At 39.7% G+C, this 14,804-nt stretch overlaps 1 protein-coding gene across 1 annotated transcript in view; it reads right to left on the minus strand.

Moving 5' to 3' along the window:
* Adcy2 (adenylate cyclase 2) overlaps window positions 1-14,804 on the minus strand; it is a 367,518-nt gene that overhangs the window by 66,353 nt on the left and 286,361 nt on the right. Inside the window, exon 15 of the mRNA XM_055598037.1 lies at window positions 2,638-2,722. Coding sequence (XP_055454012.1) covers window positions 2,638-2,722 — 85 coding nt within the window. The remainder of the gene's footprint in view (window positions 1-2,637; window positions 2,723-14,804) is intronic.

Below are 14,804 nucleotides of genomic sequence, written 5' to 3' on the forward strand. Positions count from 1 at the left end.
ACATTTTTGTACATTCTGTATTTTAATTTTCTGTCTTAACTATAGTTGACAAGGATTTTATCCCATTCTATAGTCTGTCTGTTTCCTCTGCTAATGGTTTTCTCTTATGTAATTTACTATAATGACATTTGTCAATTCTTGGCTTACTTCCTGTTCTACTGGAGTCCTGTTTCACAAATTTGTATCTATGCCTACAGGTTGAAGTGTTTTTTTTTTTGTTTTTTTTGTTTTGTTTTGTTTTGTTTTGTTTTGTTTTGGAGTGTTGATGCATTTTGAGTTGATTTTTGGATAGGGCAAGAGACCTCACTCTAGTTGGAATGGATGTCAAGAAAACAAATGACAACACATGCTCGAGCGGATGTAGAGAAGGAAGAACCCTATTCATTGATGGTGGGATTGTGAACAGGTGCAGCCAACATGGAAATCAGAGTAGAGGTTTTCAGAACACTAAAAATAGAACTACCATATTACCCAGCTACACTTCTTCTGGGCATACACCCAAGGAGCTCTATATCTTACCTAAGAGATATTTGCACAGCCATGTTTATTGGCGTTCACAAAAGAAAGGAAATGAAATCAGCCTGGGTATCCAAAAATGTAGGAGTGAATAATGAAAAGGTGAAATATGCACAATGACATTTTATTCAGCTATAAATAAAAATAAATTATGAAATTTGAAGGAAATATGATGTATCTGAAAATACAAGGTATCCCAGACTCAGAAACACAAATACCACATGATCTCTTCCACATGCAAATTAAGAGATATTACTTTACTTTTTGAGACAGGGTCTTATTATGTGGCCTCGACTGTCCTGGAATTCACTAAGCAGATCAGGCTGGCCTTGAACTTGTAGTGATTCTCCTTGTCTCTGCCTCTCAAAGCTAGGCCTGTGGGTATGCATTTACCTGGGTTGAGTGTATAGGCCTTGGAACTATGAAGGAAGCATGTGTTGGGGCAGGGATTTTTAAAGAATGGTTTTGGGGCAGGTAAAATACATGAAACATGAAAATGGAAAGGAAAGGATAATACTGGGGATGGAAGGGTTCAAGTGAGGGGAGAGATGAGGGAGGTGAGCAAGGAGGAGGATAATCCAAAACAAATGTATGTATGGAAATGCACAGAAGGAATTCATTCAGTTTTGTATGATAATTTAAAAAGCAAATAAAAAAGAGAAATGTTTTCAAGTTTAGCCTTTGCAATCCCTAGCATATACAGTCTTCTGAGGGGGAGGCAGATACTGGTTCATTCGAAGCTTTGAAATTTTCTCAGAAGCACCAGAGCGTCACAGAGAACTTGCTAGCTAGTGGCAAGTAGGTATCAGGGCTTGGGGAGCCCCCAGGAAGGGTGGTGGTAATGAGGAACTATCAATTTCATCTTGATAGAACTTGGGGGTCCACAGTCTAGAAAGAGGAGGGATCAAGAACTGTGTCATTAATAATAAAGAGGCTGAAGTCTCTGAGGCCAAAAAAAAAAAAAAAAAAAAAAAAAAAAAAAAAGGGAGGCGTGAGAAAAATCATACTAGTTCCTGAAAAGTAACAGAGCCAGTTCCTCCATGTCTGTCTTCCATGTCAAAGACAAACATGGCTTCTTAGGCCCAAGGTGTAGAGTGTTATTTTTAGGACAGGGTTGGGTTTGTAGTGGAGCCAAAGGATGCATCTAGTGTTGAAAACCAGAGAAAAGGCTGAAGAGGGAGTAAAAGGAAGGGAGAGAGTGAGTCTGTGTGCTTTTCCACCCAGGGAAGGCTATGGATCATGAAAAAACAGGCATATTCTCATAGTAATCATTCTTGTACTCTTTTGCCTACATATAAGACTGTGTACTATGTGTGTGCCTCATGCTCATCTTAGGTAGCCTCTTCTGTTTTCACTTGTGTCCAGTGAATAGGAAAAAACATTGGCTTATCTTCTGCCTTCTTATTGGTTCCATGGCCAGCTAGCAACACTTGCTTATTTTAATATGCAACCATAAATGAAGAGATAATTTTCATATCCCAATCTAGTGGTTAGCTAGCATATAAGTTATAAAACTGTACAATGGTTGGCTTCAAATGCAAATACATAATATTTTTTTTCATCTTTAGGTTCCAACATTTTATATCTTCAAATAGATTTTAAAAGGTGTATTTAAAAATATTTTAATTTTTCTTTGCATGAAAACATCATACTTACATTCACTGCTACAAGTATTCTGAGACTCAGAGATGATTTAGAAACACTTGATAGAAACAGATTAGCAAAAACATGATTGAAACCAACATTTATTTTCTGGGTGCAATGGTACACATCCATTTCCCCAGCTATTTAGAAGGCTCAAGTAAGAGGATTTTAAGTTTGAGGCCATCTGGACTACAGATTGAGGCCTCATCTCCAGGAAACAAACAAACAAACAAACAAGGCATCCAACATTGTAATAATGGTCAAATGAGTGTCTTGGTTGTCCATGAGATACCTCAATTTACATCTGAGGCTATCTGTACCATTGGCCTCTTTGGCCCATTAGCAGCCTTTAGGGTGCTAGAAACCACAGTTCTTCAAATACCAGTCGATGATCAACTTGCTCCTGAAAAACTGAAGTAAGCCATTTCAACACAATGAAAACACTTCACCAAAAAGATCTGTATTTGAAGCACCTACCAAAAGCTGTCCAGCGAAGCAGACAAAGAGGATGAAGGTGAGGGAGAGAAATGCAGCTCCAAAGGAGAAGCCGAGGATGGATGTTCTACCAGGAGATAAAAAGCAACAGGTTAGTGTAGAGGTCAAGTGTGTGACTCCAGAGAGTACCAGTGACACTTTTTGCTCAGCTAGGACTTTATTACATCAGGACTTCAACCCTTAATAATTATTTCTGAGAAATGAAAAAAGAGAAAAAAAAACCCAGATGAATGTACGTCCTTGGAAAAGTGTTGACAGCCATGATGGAGCAACACACTGTCCCATGGCACTAGTGGCTTATGGAAGAAAGGACCATTTCTATGTGATTATTCTATGCTCTATTTGTCCAAACCTTCCCCTGAGTGATTTCTTCCTGCTATAGGTGTCCTAGAACTGACTGTTTCTATGGATGCCACCATGACTGCCTGGAGCATCTCATCCAACCCTTAAAACTTGTGTCCTGGGGACACTGAATCTCCAATTCTCCTCCATACCTCCCACCCAGATTCAATTTTATTTAACATGGACACAGACAAGTGTCTCCTGATCTTCTAGGATTTCATAGGGCAGTCCATGCACAGGCTTGATCATGTGAACATGAAAGCAAACTGTGACCACATGAAAAGCATGTCAACTAAGTTAGATCTGCCCAGACAGCTTTCAGGCTCACACGTAAGACTGTATGTCGTGGCTGCGGAGAAAGCTCAGTGGATGAAACACTTACTTCTAAGGATGAAGACTAGTGTTAGCACCCTCAGGACTCACATACTAAACCAGGTGGGTAAGGACACCCACTTTAGCATTCAGAAGGGAGAGTCAGTGGATTCCAGGGCAAGGTGGCTGATCAGACTAGCTGCACTGGTAGTTTCAGGTTCAACAAGATATCCTTTCTTAGTAAGTAAAGTGGAAAGTCAACATCTGACTTTCACAGGCATGTACCTCCAGGGCAGTGCATGCACGCATGCGAGCGCACACAAACACACACACTCACACACACACACACACACACACACACACACACACACACACACACACACATAATCACACACACCATACACAAACACATATGGTAAAAGGAAATTTATATATTTCTGAGTAGTATTTTAAGTAATTAAAGAATTCAAAATCTTAAAAATGTCATTAAATACCATTTGAGAATTCAGGACTATGAGAAGCATATAAGCACCATGAACAACTGAAGATGAAATTCAAATGGAACATCCAAGGAGAGGTAGGCTGTAATCTGAGGCCACCATGGAAGCTTGCGCCAATGCAACTGGCTAGAAACAGAGAAGAAAGAAGAAGTACCGCTGAAGAGCAGAGAACCCTCCAGACGACAATGGAGGGACTAGAAGAATCACATACAAATGACTAAATAAAACCATGAGCACCTTGCAAGAGCATACCCTGAGCTCCAGGAAGAGCAACAAAGCAAGCAGTCGGTGTGCTGGGCTACACTTAAGCCCTCATGGTGGCACAATCTCTCCTCCCTTGACAGCAGCTGTAAACTTCAGTTCAAGCCGACACTGGGGCACTGAATCACGGTGCTTTCAAAAAAGGCCCTTATGAGATTGTGTACGTATTTCAAATCTAGACTGTTGACAGGCATCATGGGCTTTCAAGCTTCTACTATACAAAAAGGAGTGAGATGGGATCTCAAGGCTACTTAGAATATACCAGATGTAAAACTATATGCTCTCTAAATTCCCTTATCAACAGCATTATCCCATCATAGACCACCCCAGGCCTTATTTCCTGGTCAGCAGCCAGCAAAGATCCTGGCTACCAGCCCTCTGCTGGAATCTAGCAAACACTGTCAGAATCTCCTCCATAGGGGAGGGCGTGTATGTGATCTGCATCTCAGAGGTAGCAAGCAGCCATAATTAAGTAGATCCCCTCCACAAAACAGACATGAATGTACATGGGAGTCTTGCACTATGAGGGGATAAAAAATATCTATTTTTATTTACTTGTTTGATTCTAATTTGTTCATCTCTTCCAGCCTCCCTAAATTGGAAACAGTTAAATGTTTGAAAGGTTTACTCTATTGTAATATAAGAAAAAACACTAACCTCTACCATTCTCTTACTTCATTAGCTATATTTCACATATCTTAATATGTGAGCTGTTACTGTTTAAACATTTAAAATTTTCTCTTATTATTTTTTAGTGGATTGTGGCTTATTCACAGACAAATAGTCTAAGATCAAAATTCACAGGGGTATTTTTAGATTTTTAGAAATTTAGATATTGTTATTTCTTATTGGATTTTTGGATTGATTAATTTCAATCTTTATCATATCTTTTGAGGGCTTTATTAAGTTTGTATATATTGGTCAACATTTCATGCAAAGTTGGATAAACTGTGTTTTGTAGTTTGGTTTAGTGTTCCATGAAACAGTCATCAAGAAGCTGATAATTTCACTCCAATATTCATCCTTGTCTGTAGAACAAGGGGTAGAGCATATTTATTTTATCCAAAGGTGCTTTGCAAGCTGCCAAGGGAGAAAAACATTCATAATCCTACCTGGATGTACAGCCTATGAGCCACAATAGTGACCAATGTCACACGAATCTTGGGAGGGTAATCAACAGCTGTCTAATTGGACTTGAGCCCACTCACTAGGAAAGAATTCAACTGAAACCTACCCAACTTTCAGTTTGATGGAGAGGTCACAGAGGAGAACCTATTCACATCATTTTCCTAAATCCTTATAGCAGGGAACACTAGCACACAGGCCATTATTTCTCATACAGACATTTATCTCTTCTAAGATTGTTATGTGCTGACTGCCTATATGCCTCAGCACTCATATGTTAAGATCTTATTACCAAGGCAATGGCATTGGATATCGGCCCATTGGGATGTGAGTAGATCATCTAAGTGGAGATAGTCTCCAACCATAAGAGGTTTCTCATCAGAACCTATCCATGCTGTCACCCTCACAAAAGGTTTCTGCTGTCTAAGACCCTGTAAGATAAATTCCTGATATTTACAAGATATGAAGTCTATGGCACTTTGTAACAGAAGACACCTGGAAACAAGAAATACCATGAGTCAGAGTAGTGGTTGGTCAAAAGCTCTTAATTACCACCCTTTATCCAGTCTGTTCTTTCAAAAGCATGCTCCAGCCCATTAAGCATACCAAGATGTTTGTGCAACTTAATCAATTTTAATTAACATTCTTGTTGCAAGGCTGTTTCTTTTAAACACATGAATATAATTGATTTATATACTTACTGAAAAGTAAATTTGACTCTTCCTTGCCATGAAGCAAGGAAAATGACACCTTTTAGTGATGATGTTTGACTTTGGCACTTTAATCAGGGGTATTGTTACATTCATGGAAAGGGCTGATTGGAGAAGAAGTCCTTTTCCCTTCTACAATTTTGCCTTCATGAAAGAAAGGTGACTCTAACAAAGACAGAGGCACTCATTTTGGGGGAGAAAAACTGAAGGAGTGCACTCTCCCAAAGCCCACAGTTCATCCTTATTATAAGCTATTGCATTGGATAAACATGGAAGCCTTTTTCTGGAATTTAACTCAATGTGGTAAGAGCCATGCCCTCTCTTCCTATTCACCCTGACTCATCCCTCCAAGGAAGACTGTTCCACTCTATTCAGATTCTCTGAATGGGATTCATCAGGGACAATAATGGAGGGGACAGAATACTTAATTACAAGTTATCATGAAATAACTGGAAGTCTCCTTTATAAATACTACAACTTCAAAATAAAAGGGACTTCAGTAGCAATCAAAAACAAAAAGAAGTGAAGGTCCAGGAGAGGGAAAGGCATTCACATAGTCTTTGCCACAGTAGCTGGCTCTCTGATGATTATACTCAGCTTTGAGGTCTTCAAAAGGCTTGAAGGTCCTCAAATGTCAGAAAGAGAGAAGGATTGTCATTGGCTAGCAAAGTTTACCTTCATGGGTAAAAACTTTGAATTTCCCAACATGTTTTATTCCCAGGAGAGTGCACAGTCTTTCTCATTGTCTAACTCCCAGTAACGCTAACCTTTCCATAGAACTAAGTCTACTTAAATAATGAATTTTTCAGATTGTATTTCAATGTAACTTTTTCCAGGGTTTCAAAGTTCACAAACTTCCTTCCTCCCCCAACACCCACATCCTTGGTATAAAAACAATGAGACCCGGAACCCACATTTTCCCTCAAATCTGCCCCTTCCACGGGATGCTTTCTCTTTGCAAAACGGTAGGCTCTTCTTCTGGTTTCTCAAATGAAGCACATGCACACAATTTCACAAAACAACTCTGTGATACTTTTCCTATCTAATCAAGCAGCAAGAACCATCTGCATCACTCTTTACAGTATAGCTCAGAAGTGAACCATTTTTTAAAAATCCCGTTCAGTGCCACCTCCATGAAAACCACCACACCTTACTGGTTCTTGCTTCTTCCCTTCACGGACAACAGCAAACACATCACCCCAGAGCACAGCCAGGTCATGACCTCTGCTTCAAATCTCTATGGCTTCTCAAAGCTCTGGGGAAGACATTCAGAGTTCTTATGGTGGGCTGCAGTATAGGAGCCCCCAAAGCCTGCCTGGACACCGCTTTTCCCATCCCATAATATGCCTGTTCTCCTGAGGTGTGCTTTAGTTTTTGGTTACCCACCAAAGCAAACTGCCTCTCCCATAGTTATTCCTTATTACTGATGCCAAGGAAATCAAGTCTGTTTCTACTGGGTATGAATGATGCTGCTTTCACATTATTTTCTGTTATTTTCCTCTTTTGAGATGACACTAAAAATGGCCTTTTGAAAAGATTATTAAAGAATTACTGAAAACATCTTTAAATGAGTAAGGAAATTGACAGACTCTAAGTAGAAATAATAGTGCTAAGGCTGTAATTCTGCTATTAAATTTTCTTAAGTAAAGTATCATTATTATTAGCTTAGCTTGGGATAATGAAACACAAGATATCTAACTAAACATTATTAATAAAACTTATCCTTGCTTCAAGAATTTTCATAACGCCTGGTTTAATATAATCATTGAGTTTGACAGATGATTTGAATAAAATAATTGAAACACGCAAAAATGCTTCATGTTTGATTATTATTTGATCTTTTAAAGTGCTATTTGTAATAAAATTGTACATATAGAGTACAGACCAAGTAGCAAAACAACCTGCAAAAGAGGCTTCAATTGATAATTTAATTACTTCTATTCAAATCCTGAGACTAGAGTCAGGTTCCAAAAATTTGGCTGGTTAAACAAGGTCCTAGAGTCAGATGGAAGGGGAGGAGGACCTCCCTATCAGTGGACTTAGAGAGGGACAGGGAGGAAAAGAGGGAGGGAGGGTGGGATACAAAGTAAATAAATTATAATTAATTTAAAAAATAAAAATTAAAAAAATAGGAAAAAAGAAGGTCCTAGAAACTCTTCCAGAAAAGTGCTTTCTTCCACTGACCATTTCCAAGTTAAAAAAAAAAAATCCTCTGTTAGTCATTAATTCCCTCACTCACCTATTCCTATTCACTGCTTGCCTTTTTTGATAAACAAACAAATGAACAGGTAGTAGATGTAATTACCTTGATTTGTCATTTACCCAATATCTACAGTTATCAAAATATCAGTGTCCCATATGTATGTATAATTATCACTTATTAATTAAAATACAAAAATTATAAATACAGAACCATGAATTCATACATTATGAAGAAGATGTAGTCTCACTCTAAGACAACAAAGTTAGAAAACAGATAAGGGCATGTCAGCAAGAGTGAGATGTAGAAATTTCAATAGAAATGCTTAACACAGATTAGGTAAAAAATAAAATTACTAGGTCCAGGAACGGCATCAAACACTGATGGTCACTGATGCTTGATAAACCTAAGAGAACCAGGGGCTGTGATTAATATCTACCAAATAAGGGTTGCACCCATGAATTTGGTTAATTGAGAGGCAGAATTGAGACTGTTTTTTAAATGAAGTCAGGGGCTATGAAGTGATGAACTACCAGAGAAAGGAAAGCAACCAGAAAATCCCAATCTCATTCCATTCCAGGGACATTGATGGAAGTGCCCATGACCTACTAAGTAAAAAAATGTCCATCCAGGAATGTAACCAAAGATGGTACCCTGAGCAGGTGACTACCAGAGGTACTTGGCACTGAAAGCAACCTCATAGTGATACATTTATAATAAACAAATGAATGAGGTAACTGAACCAGAGCCCTCACTACGAAATCATATAAAATAGAAATAGTGAAAGGAGACACCTCCATGAGATAGTCAACGGATTAAAATTCATAATGCAAATGCATTTATGAGCCATAATTAATGGAATGAAACCAGAAATATTATCACTGATAAAAGAAACGAGTGTTCAAATTCAACAGACAAATATAGAACTGTATGTATTAAAAGTCATATTTTCACAGTAACTCAGTAAACACACCTGTAACTGGAATTATGAAAGTAAAGTGGTTGTCAAATTAATCTAAATGTAGCACAAACATACAAAGCAGTGGATCCTGAGGGAAAAAACTTTATAGCTTGCAGCCCAAAATGGAAACGTGATGTACAGTTAGCAGCTCTGGGATGGATGGGAAGCAATGGGTATGGAGTTGTGCCCTTTGTAGACACATGGTTCATGAGTTCAGCAAAGACAGGAAAGGCTGCACTCAAGGCACTTAGGTTTATAGAGACAGATGCACCTCTGTCCCAAGAAACCGGAAGAGACAAAGGCTTTTAAAGGATGCAGAGAAGGCAGATTTCTTGCAAAGGCATGCAATGAGACTGCAATACAGAGAACAGGATGAATCCATGCTTCAGAACCAGTAAAAGAATCAAAGAATTTGATTAATCCTTTAAAAGTTAGGAATATGAATCCAAATAAAAGAAGCTAACACAAGATCACATGGTAGAGATGAGGGCTCTCATAAACAAAAACAATAAAAATATAAATTGAATAGTATCACATCAATATGAATTAAGACTGAACAAATTAAGAAGATAATTTAGGAAGCATCTAAATCCATACAGTTCCCAGAGAAAAGATCACATCTGTAGTGTACCAGTTATAGGCTTAGCATTTGAAAAAGTTTGTGCTGTGGACATTGACGTGTTTGTGAACATTACTCTCTGTTCTTCTTTGTATGTTAAAAACATTCAAAAGCAAACACCATTTCAATAGAAATAAACAGGGGTACTACAAAAAAAAGGTGAAGGGAAAAAGGCAAGGCAACAAGAGCTTTGAGACAGGCAGAGGACCTGGAGCCTGGCTGCAGGAGCCTTCATCTGGGCTTGCTTCTGACAACACCAGAAGAAAAGGTGATATATGTGGCTCGTGTTCAATGGCCGACTTGTTGATCAGAATAAAAACAAGCACCTGATGAAGCTTCAGAGAGTGGACTTTCCTCAGGCTCATCACGATGTCGTAGAATACAGGAGACGGGAAAGTTACAGCCAGCAGTGCAAGACGACAGGGTGTCATGTAACGTTCTCTTTTTGAATTGGTGGAGTGCTTACTTGCATTCTCTTTACTAAAACTGACAGCAATCAACTGTTTGTTTGTTGGTTTGTTTTCCCCCTCAGTCTCTTGTCTTCTTTGGGGATGTCTTTTAAAACAGCCATTCATGTTTTCGACTCCTTCCAGCAGTGAGAGCCCATTCATTCACCACTCAGGATGTGGATCATAAAGAGGCTTATGCAATGGACAGAGGCAGGAAAATAGTTGAACTTATGTACTCAACAGTAGTGAGGAGGCCCTGGCTCCAGGGCAATCATGATTTCACCAACATGACTCTGCTCCCTGGCAGTCTAAGTAGAGGACAGCCATTTCTCTCATATACCAGCTGCTGCAGGCCTGGTACTAGAAAGAAATTTAATTTGTTGGCAGTTTTGAACGGAAGGCTGATCAGCTGACAGTGTAGAATTTCACCAAGGATTTCTTTTTCTTTCTTTCTTTCATTTTTTTTTTTTAAGCAGAGAAGAAGGGTGCCTTTGGCCCGTCTGCTGATGCTAATTTGTGGAAAAGGAGGAAATCTGGTGGGAATCTCTCCAAAACTGGAGAGATAGCTGAGGAACTCTACATATGAATAATGCCTTGCTTTGCTATTACTCCTATAAATGACATTGTTTTGGCTCAGTGCCCAGGATAAAAATCTTTGCTGTATAGAGGGGAAGACAGCACTTGCTTCTAATTGCTAAGCATTTTCCTCAGGGAAAAAAAAATGCCACTCAGTCTAAGGAGGTTGGCTGCCCACAGATCCTGGCTGCACTGTATGGGATAGATTGAATCCTGGTAGATTAAAAAATGCCTTTTTCCCCTCTCCTACAAAATAGTCAGTGCAAAGAGAAAAATCCATTTCAAAATCCATTTATATCTATCCATTTATTATAAGAATGATGAATTTCTTAAAACTTCCTTTAAACTCTAAAATGAGAGTCATCATCTTTGGAGACAGCCAGCTTTAGAAAGTGTGAGAGGAAGGATCATCAGGAACCAGGGTTTTTATGGTGGAAGTTGACTGCATCTATCCCCCAGTTTTAGCACATCTCTTAAATGATGTTAGGTTACCTCTTTAGAGAGAAGATTGTCACAGAAACCTTCGTCAGTGCTCTGTTGATGCCCAGTAGGGATAGCCATTTTCCCTCATCAACAGACTGGAATCTATTCCTGCTCTTAGATAAAGACCTAACATTTTAAGCTACCCAAAAATATGAGTGTTAATCCAGCTGGGCCTGTCAATCACCTGAGCAAGGGACCACTTCTAAGGAAGACTGGTCCACCTTTAGCCATGCTAAAGAGATCAGAGGAATAATGCACTTTCCCTTCTCAGAAACACAACCTTCAGTATAGTCACTTGGTGAGTGCTGGGTTAAGCCTGCCTGATTTTCCTGTAACCTTTCTTTTCTCCATCTCTTTCTTTCAGATACTGGCCAAAGCTCAGACACTTAGAGCAACCCCACTCTTCCTCTAACATCCCACTCCACCCAACACTCCTTCCCCACAGTTGCTTACAAATGCATAGGTTTCACGCATCTTCTTTTCCATCATTTTCCTTCAGAAATTCTCCAAGATCTATGGCTTACCCGCCCTGCACTTTTTTTAAAAACCCTAATATTATCTTCAAGCTTTCTTCTAAGTCTGCTCTTAAATTCATTCATTAACAAGTCTAAGACCTCTGAGATGAAACCCCAGTTTCATCAGTTACAATAGAATGCATTTTACCAGTGGGTGGAACCTGAAGGAATCAATTCTCAAGCACGGGACCTGAGTGGCTCAGATGTCCCCTCCTCTTTGTCTCTTAAAACCACTAGGACTGTATAACAGAGGGTAGATTTAAGACAAAAGTAGGGTATGTAACACACAGAATGTACAAAAGAAAAATGGGGGACTGGGCATGCCCAGAGCAGTCATTGCTTTATTCATCCAATGACGCTGTATGCGCACATACATGTACATGTGCAGGTGTGCTCTGCTGTGTGTGCATGCTCTGGAGGCCAGAGGTTAACATCTGTACTGCTATCCACCTTATTTTCTTGAGACAGAGATTTTCACCTAACCCGAAGCTTGTCATTTTGGCTAGAATAGCTGACCAAAAAGATCCCAGGATGCACTTGTCTCTGACCCCAACAAGTACTGGAGTTGAAGATCTCAGGATTCACTTGTATCTGGCCCCAAACAGTACTGGGGCTGCAGGATGTATTGCCAGACTGAGTTTTTACTGTTGGGGTTAGGGCTCCAAAGTCAGTTCCTCATGCTTGTTAGGTGAGCACCCTATCACCACACCATCTCTTCAGCCCCAACAATGTCATTAAAAATTTGGAAAGGGCACCTACTGGTCTGGTGATGAGGCATTAATGTGGCACAACAACAGAGCACTCAACTCACATAGTTACAGTTCTGGGTTTGGTCCCCAGCATTGCAAGAAATCAGCACATCTTGTAATTGAGCTCTTTGTAGATGAAGCATATTGATCTAAGATTTTTTTTGAGACTGGGCATCAGGCAAATACCAAGATCAAGGAATAAATGTCAAATTTACTTATAAAAAATTCTATAAGGATAGTCAGAAATAGCCATATTGAAAAACTGCATGGTACTGGCATAGAAAAAGAATGGTGGATCAATGGAATCGGATGGAAGACCCTGAAATAAATCCATGGACACCTGACTTTTGACAAAGATGCCAAAACCATACAGTGGAAAAAAGACAGCATCTTCAACAAATGGTGCTGGTCTAACTGGATGTCTACATGTAGAAAAATACAAATAGAAACATACTTATCACCCTGCACAAAATTAAAGTCCAAGTGGATCAAAGACCTCAATGAAAAACCAGACACACTAAACCCGTTAGAAGAAAAAGTGGGCAAGAACCTTGAACTCATTGGCACAGGAGACAACTTCCTGAACAAAAGCATAGGCTCTAAGAGCAACGATCAATAAATGGGACCTCATGAAACTGAAAAGCTTCTGTAAAGCAAAGACACTGTCGTCAAAACAAAACGACAGCCTACAGATTGGAAAAGGATCTTCACCAACCCCATATCTGACAGAGATATCTTTATATATCCAGCATATATAAAGAACTCAAGAAGTTAAACATCAACAAATCAAGTAATCCAATTAAAAAATGGGGTACAGAGCTAAACAAAGAATTCTCAATAGAGGAATATCGAATGGCAGAGAAACACTTAAAGAAATGTTCAACGTCCTTAGTCATCAGGGAAATGCAAATCAAAACGACCCTGAGATTTCACCGAATAACTCAAGTGACAGCATATGCTGGAGAGGTTGTGGAGAAAGAGGAACCTTCCTCCACTGCTGGTGGAAATGTAAACTTATACGACCACTTTGGAAATCAATCTGGCACTTTCTCAGACAATTAGGAATAACGCTTCCTCAAGATCCAGCTATACCACTCCTAGGCATATGTTCAAAATATGCTCAAGTATGCAACAAGGACATCTGCTCAACCATGTTTGTAGCAACTTTATTTGTAACAGCCAGAAGCTGGAAACAGTCCAGATGCCCCTCAGTTGAGGAATGGATACAGAAATTGTGGTACATCTACACAATAGAATATTACTCAGCAATAAAAAACAAGGAAATCATGAAATTTGCAGGTAAATGGTGGGAACTGGAAAATATAATCCTGAGTGAGGTATCCCAGAAGCAGAAAAACACACAGGGTATATACTCACTTATAAGTGGATATTAGACATATAATATAGGATAAATCTACTAAAATCTGTACATCTAAGGAAGCTAATCAGGAAGGAAGACTCTGGCTAAGATGCTCAATTCCCATCCAGAAAGGCAAAGAGGATGTGCATCGGAGGAGGGAGAAAACAGGAAACCGGACAGGAGCTTACCACAGAGGGCCTCTGAAAGGCTCTACCCTGCAGGGTATCGAGGCAGATGCTGAGACTCATAGCCAAACTTTGGGTACAATGCAGGGAATCTTATGAAAGAAGTGGGAGATAGTAAGACCTGGAGAGGACAAGAGCTCCACAAGGACAGCAACAAATTCAAAAAGTCTGGGCACAGGGGTCTTTTCTGAAACTGATACTCCAACCAAGGACCACTCATGGAGATGGCCCGAAACCCCTGCACAGAGGTAGCCTATGGCAGTTCAGTGTCCAAGTGGGCTCCATAGTAATGGGAACAGGGACTGTCTCTGACATGAACTGATTGGCCTTCTCTTTGATCACCTCCCCCTGTGGGGGGAGCAACCTTGCCAGGCCACAGAAAAGGACAATGCCACAATGTTGAGACCTGACAGACTAGGATCATAGGGAAGGGGAGGAGGATTTCCCTTATCAGTGGACTGGGAGAGGGACACGGATTGGGAAAAGGGAAGGTGGGATTGGGAGGGGAGGAGGGAGGTACAGGTCTACATGTAGAAAAATACAAATAGAACCATACTTATCACCCTGGTACAGGAGAATACAAAGTGAATAAACCGTAATTAATAAAAATAAAAAAAATTAAAAAAAGAAAATCCTATATTTTCACTAAGCCTTAACCACCAAAATCTGTGCTCCCTCTCCATTGCTGTGATATGATGAATGACCCCTCTGTTTGTAAATTAGCGTCCTTGCATAGGCTTTAAATCCACCCAGGCTCCAGTGGGGAGAGGCACACCAGCTTAGAATCCCAACAGGGATGGGC

The sequence above is a fragment of the Psammomys obesus genome, unplaced genomic scaffold (assembly GCF_907164565.1).
Source record: "Psammomys obesus unplaced genomic scaffold, mPsaObe1.curated_primary_1811, whole genome shotgun sequence".
NCBI lineage: Eukaryota > Metazoa > Chordata > Mammalia > Rodentia > Muridae > Psammomys > Psammomys obesus.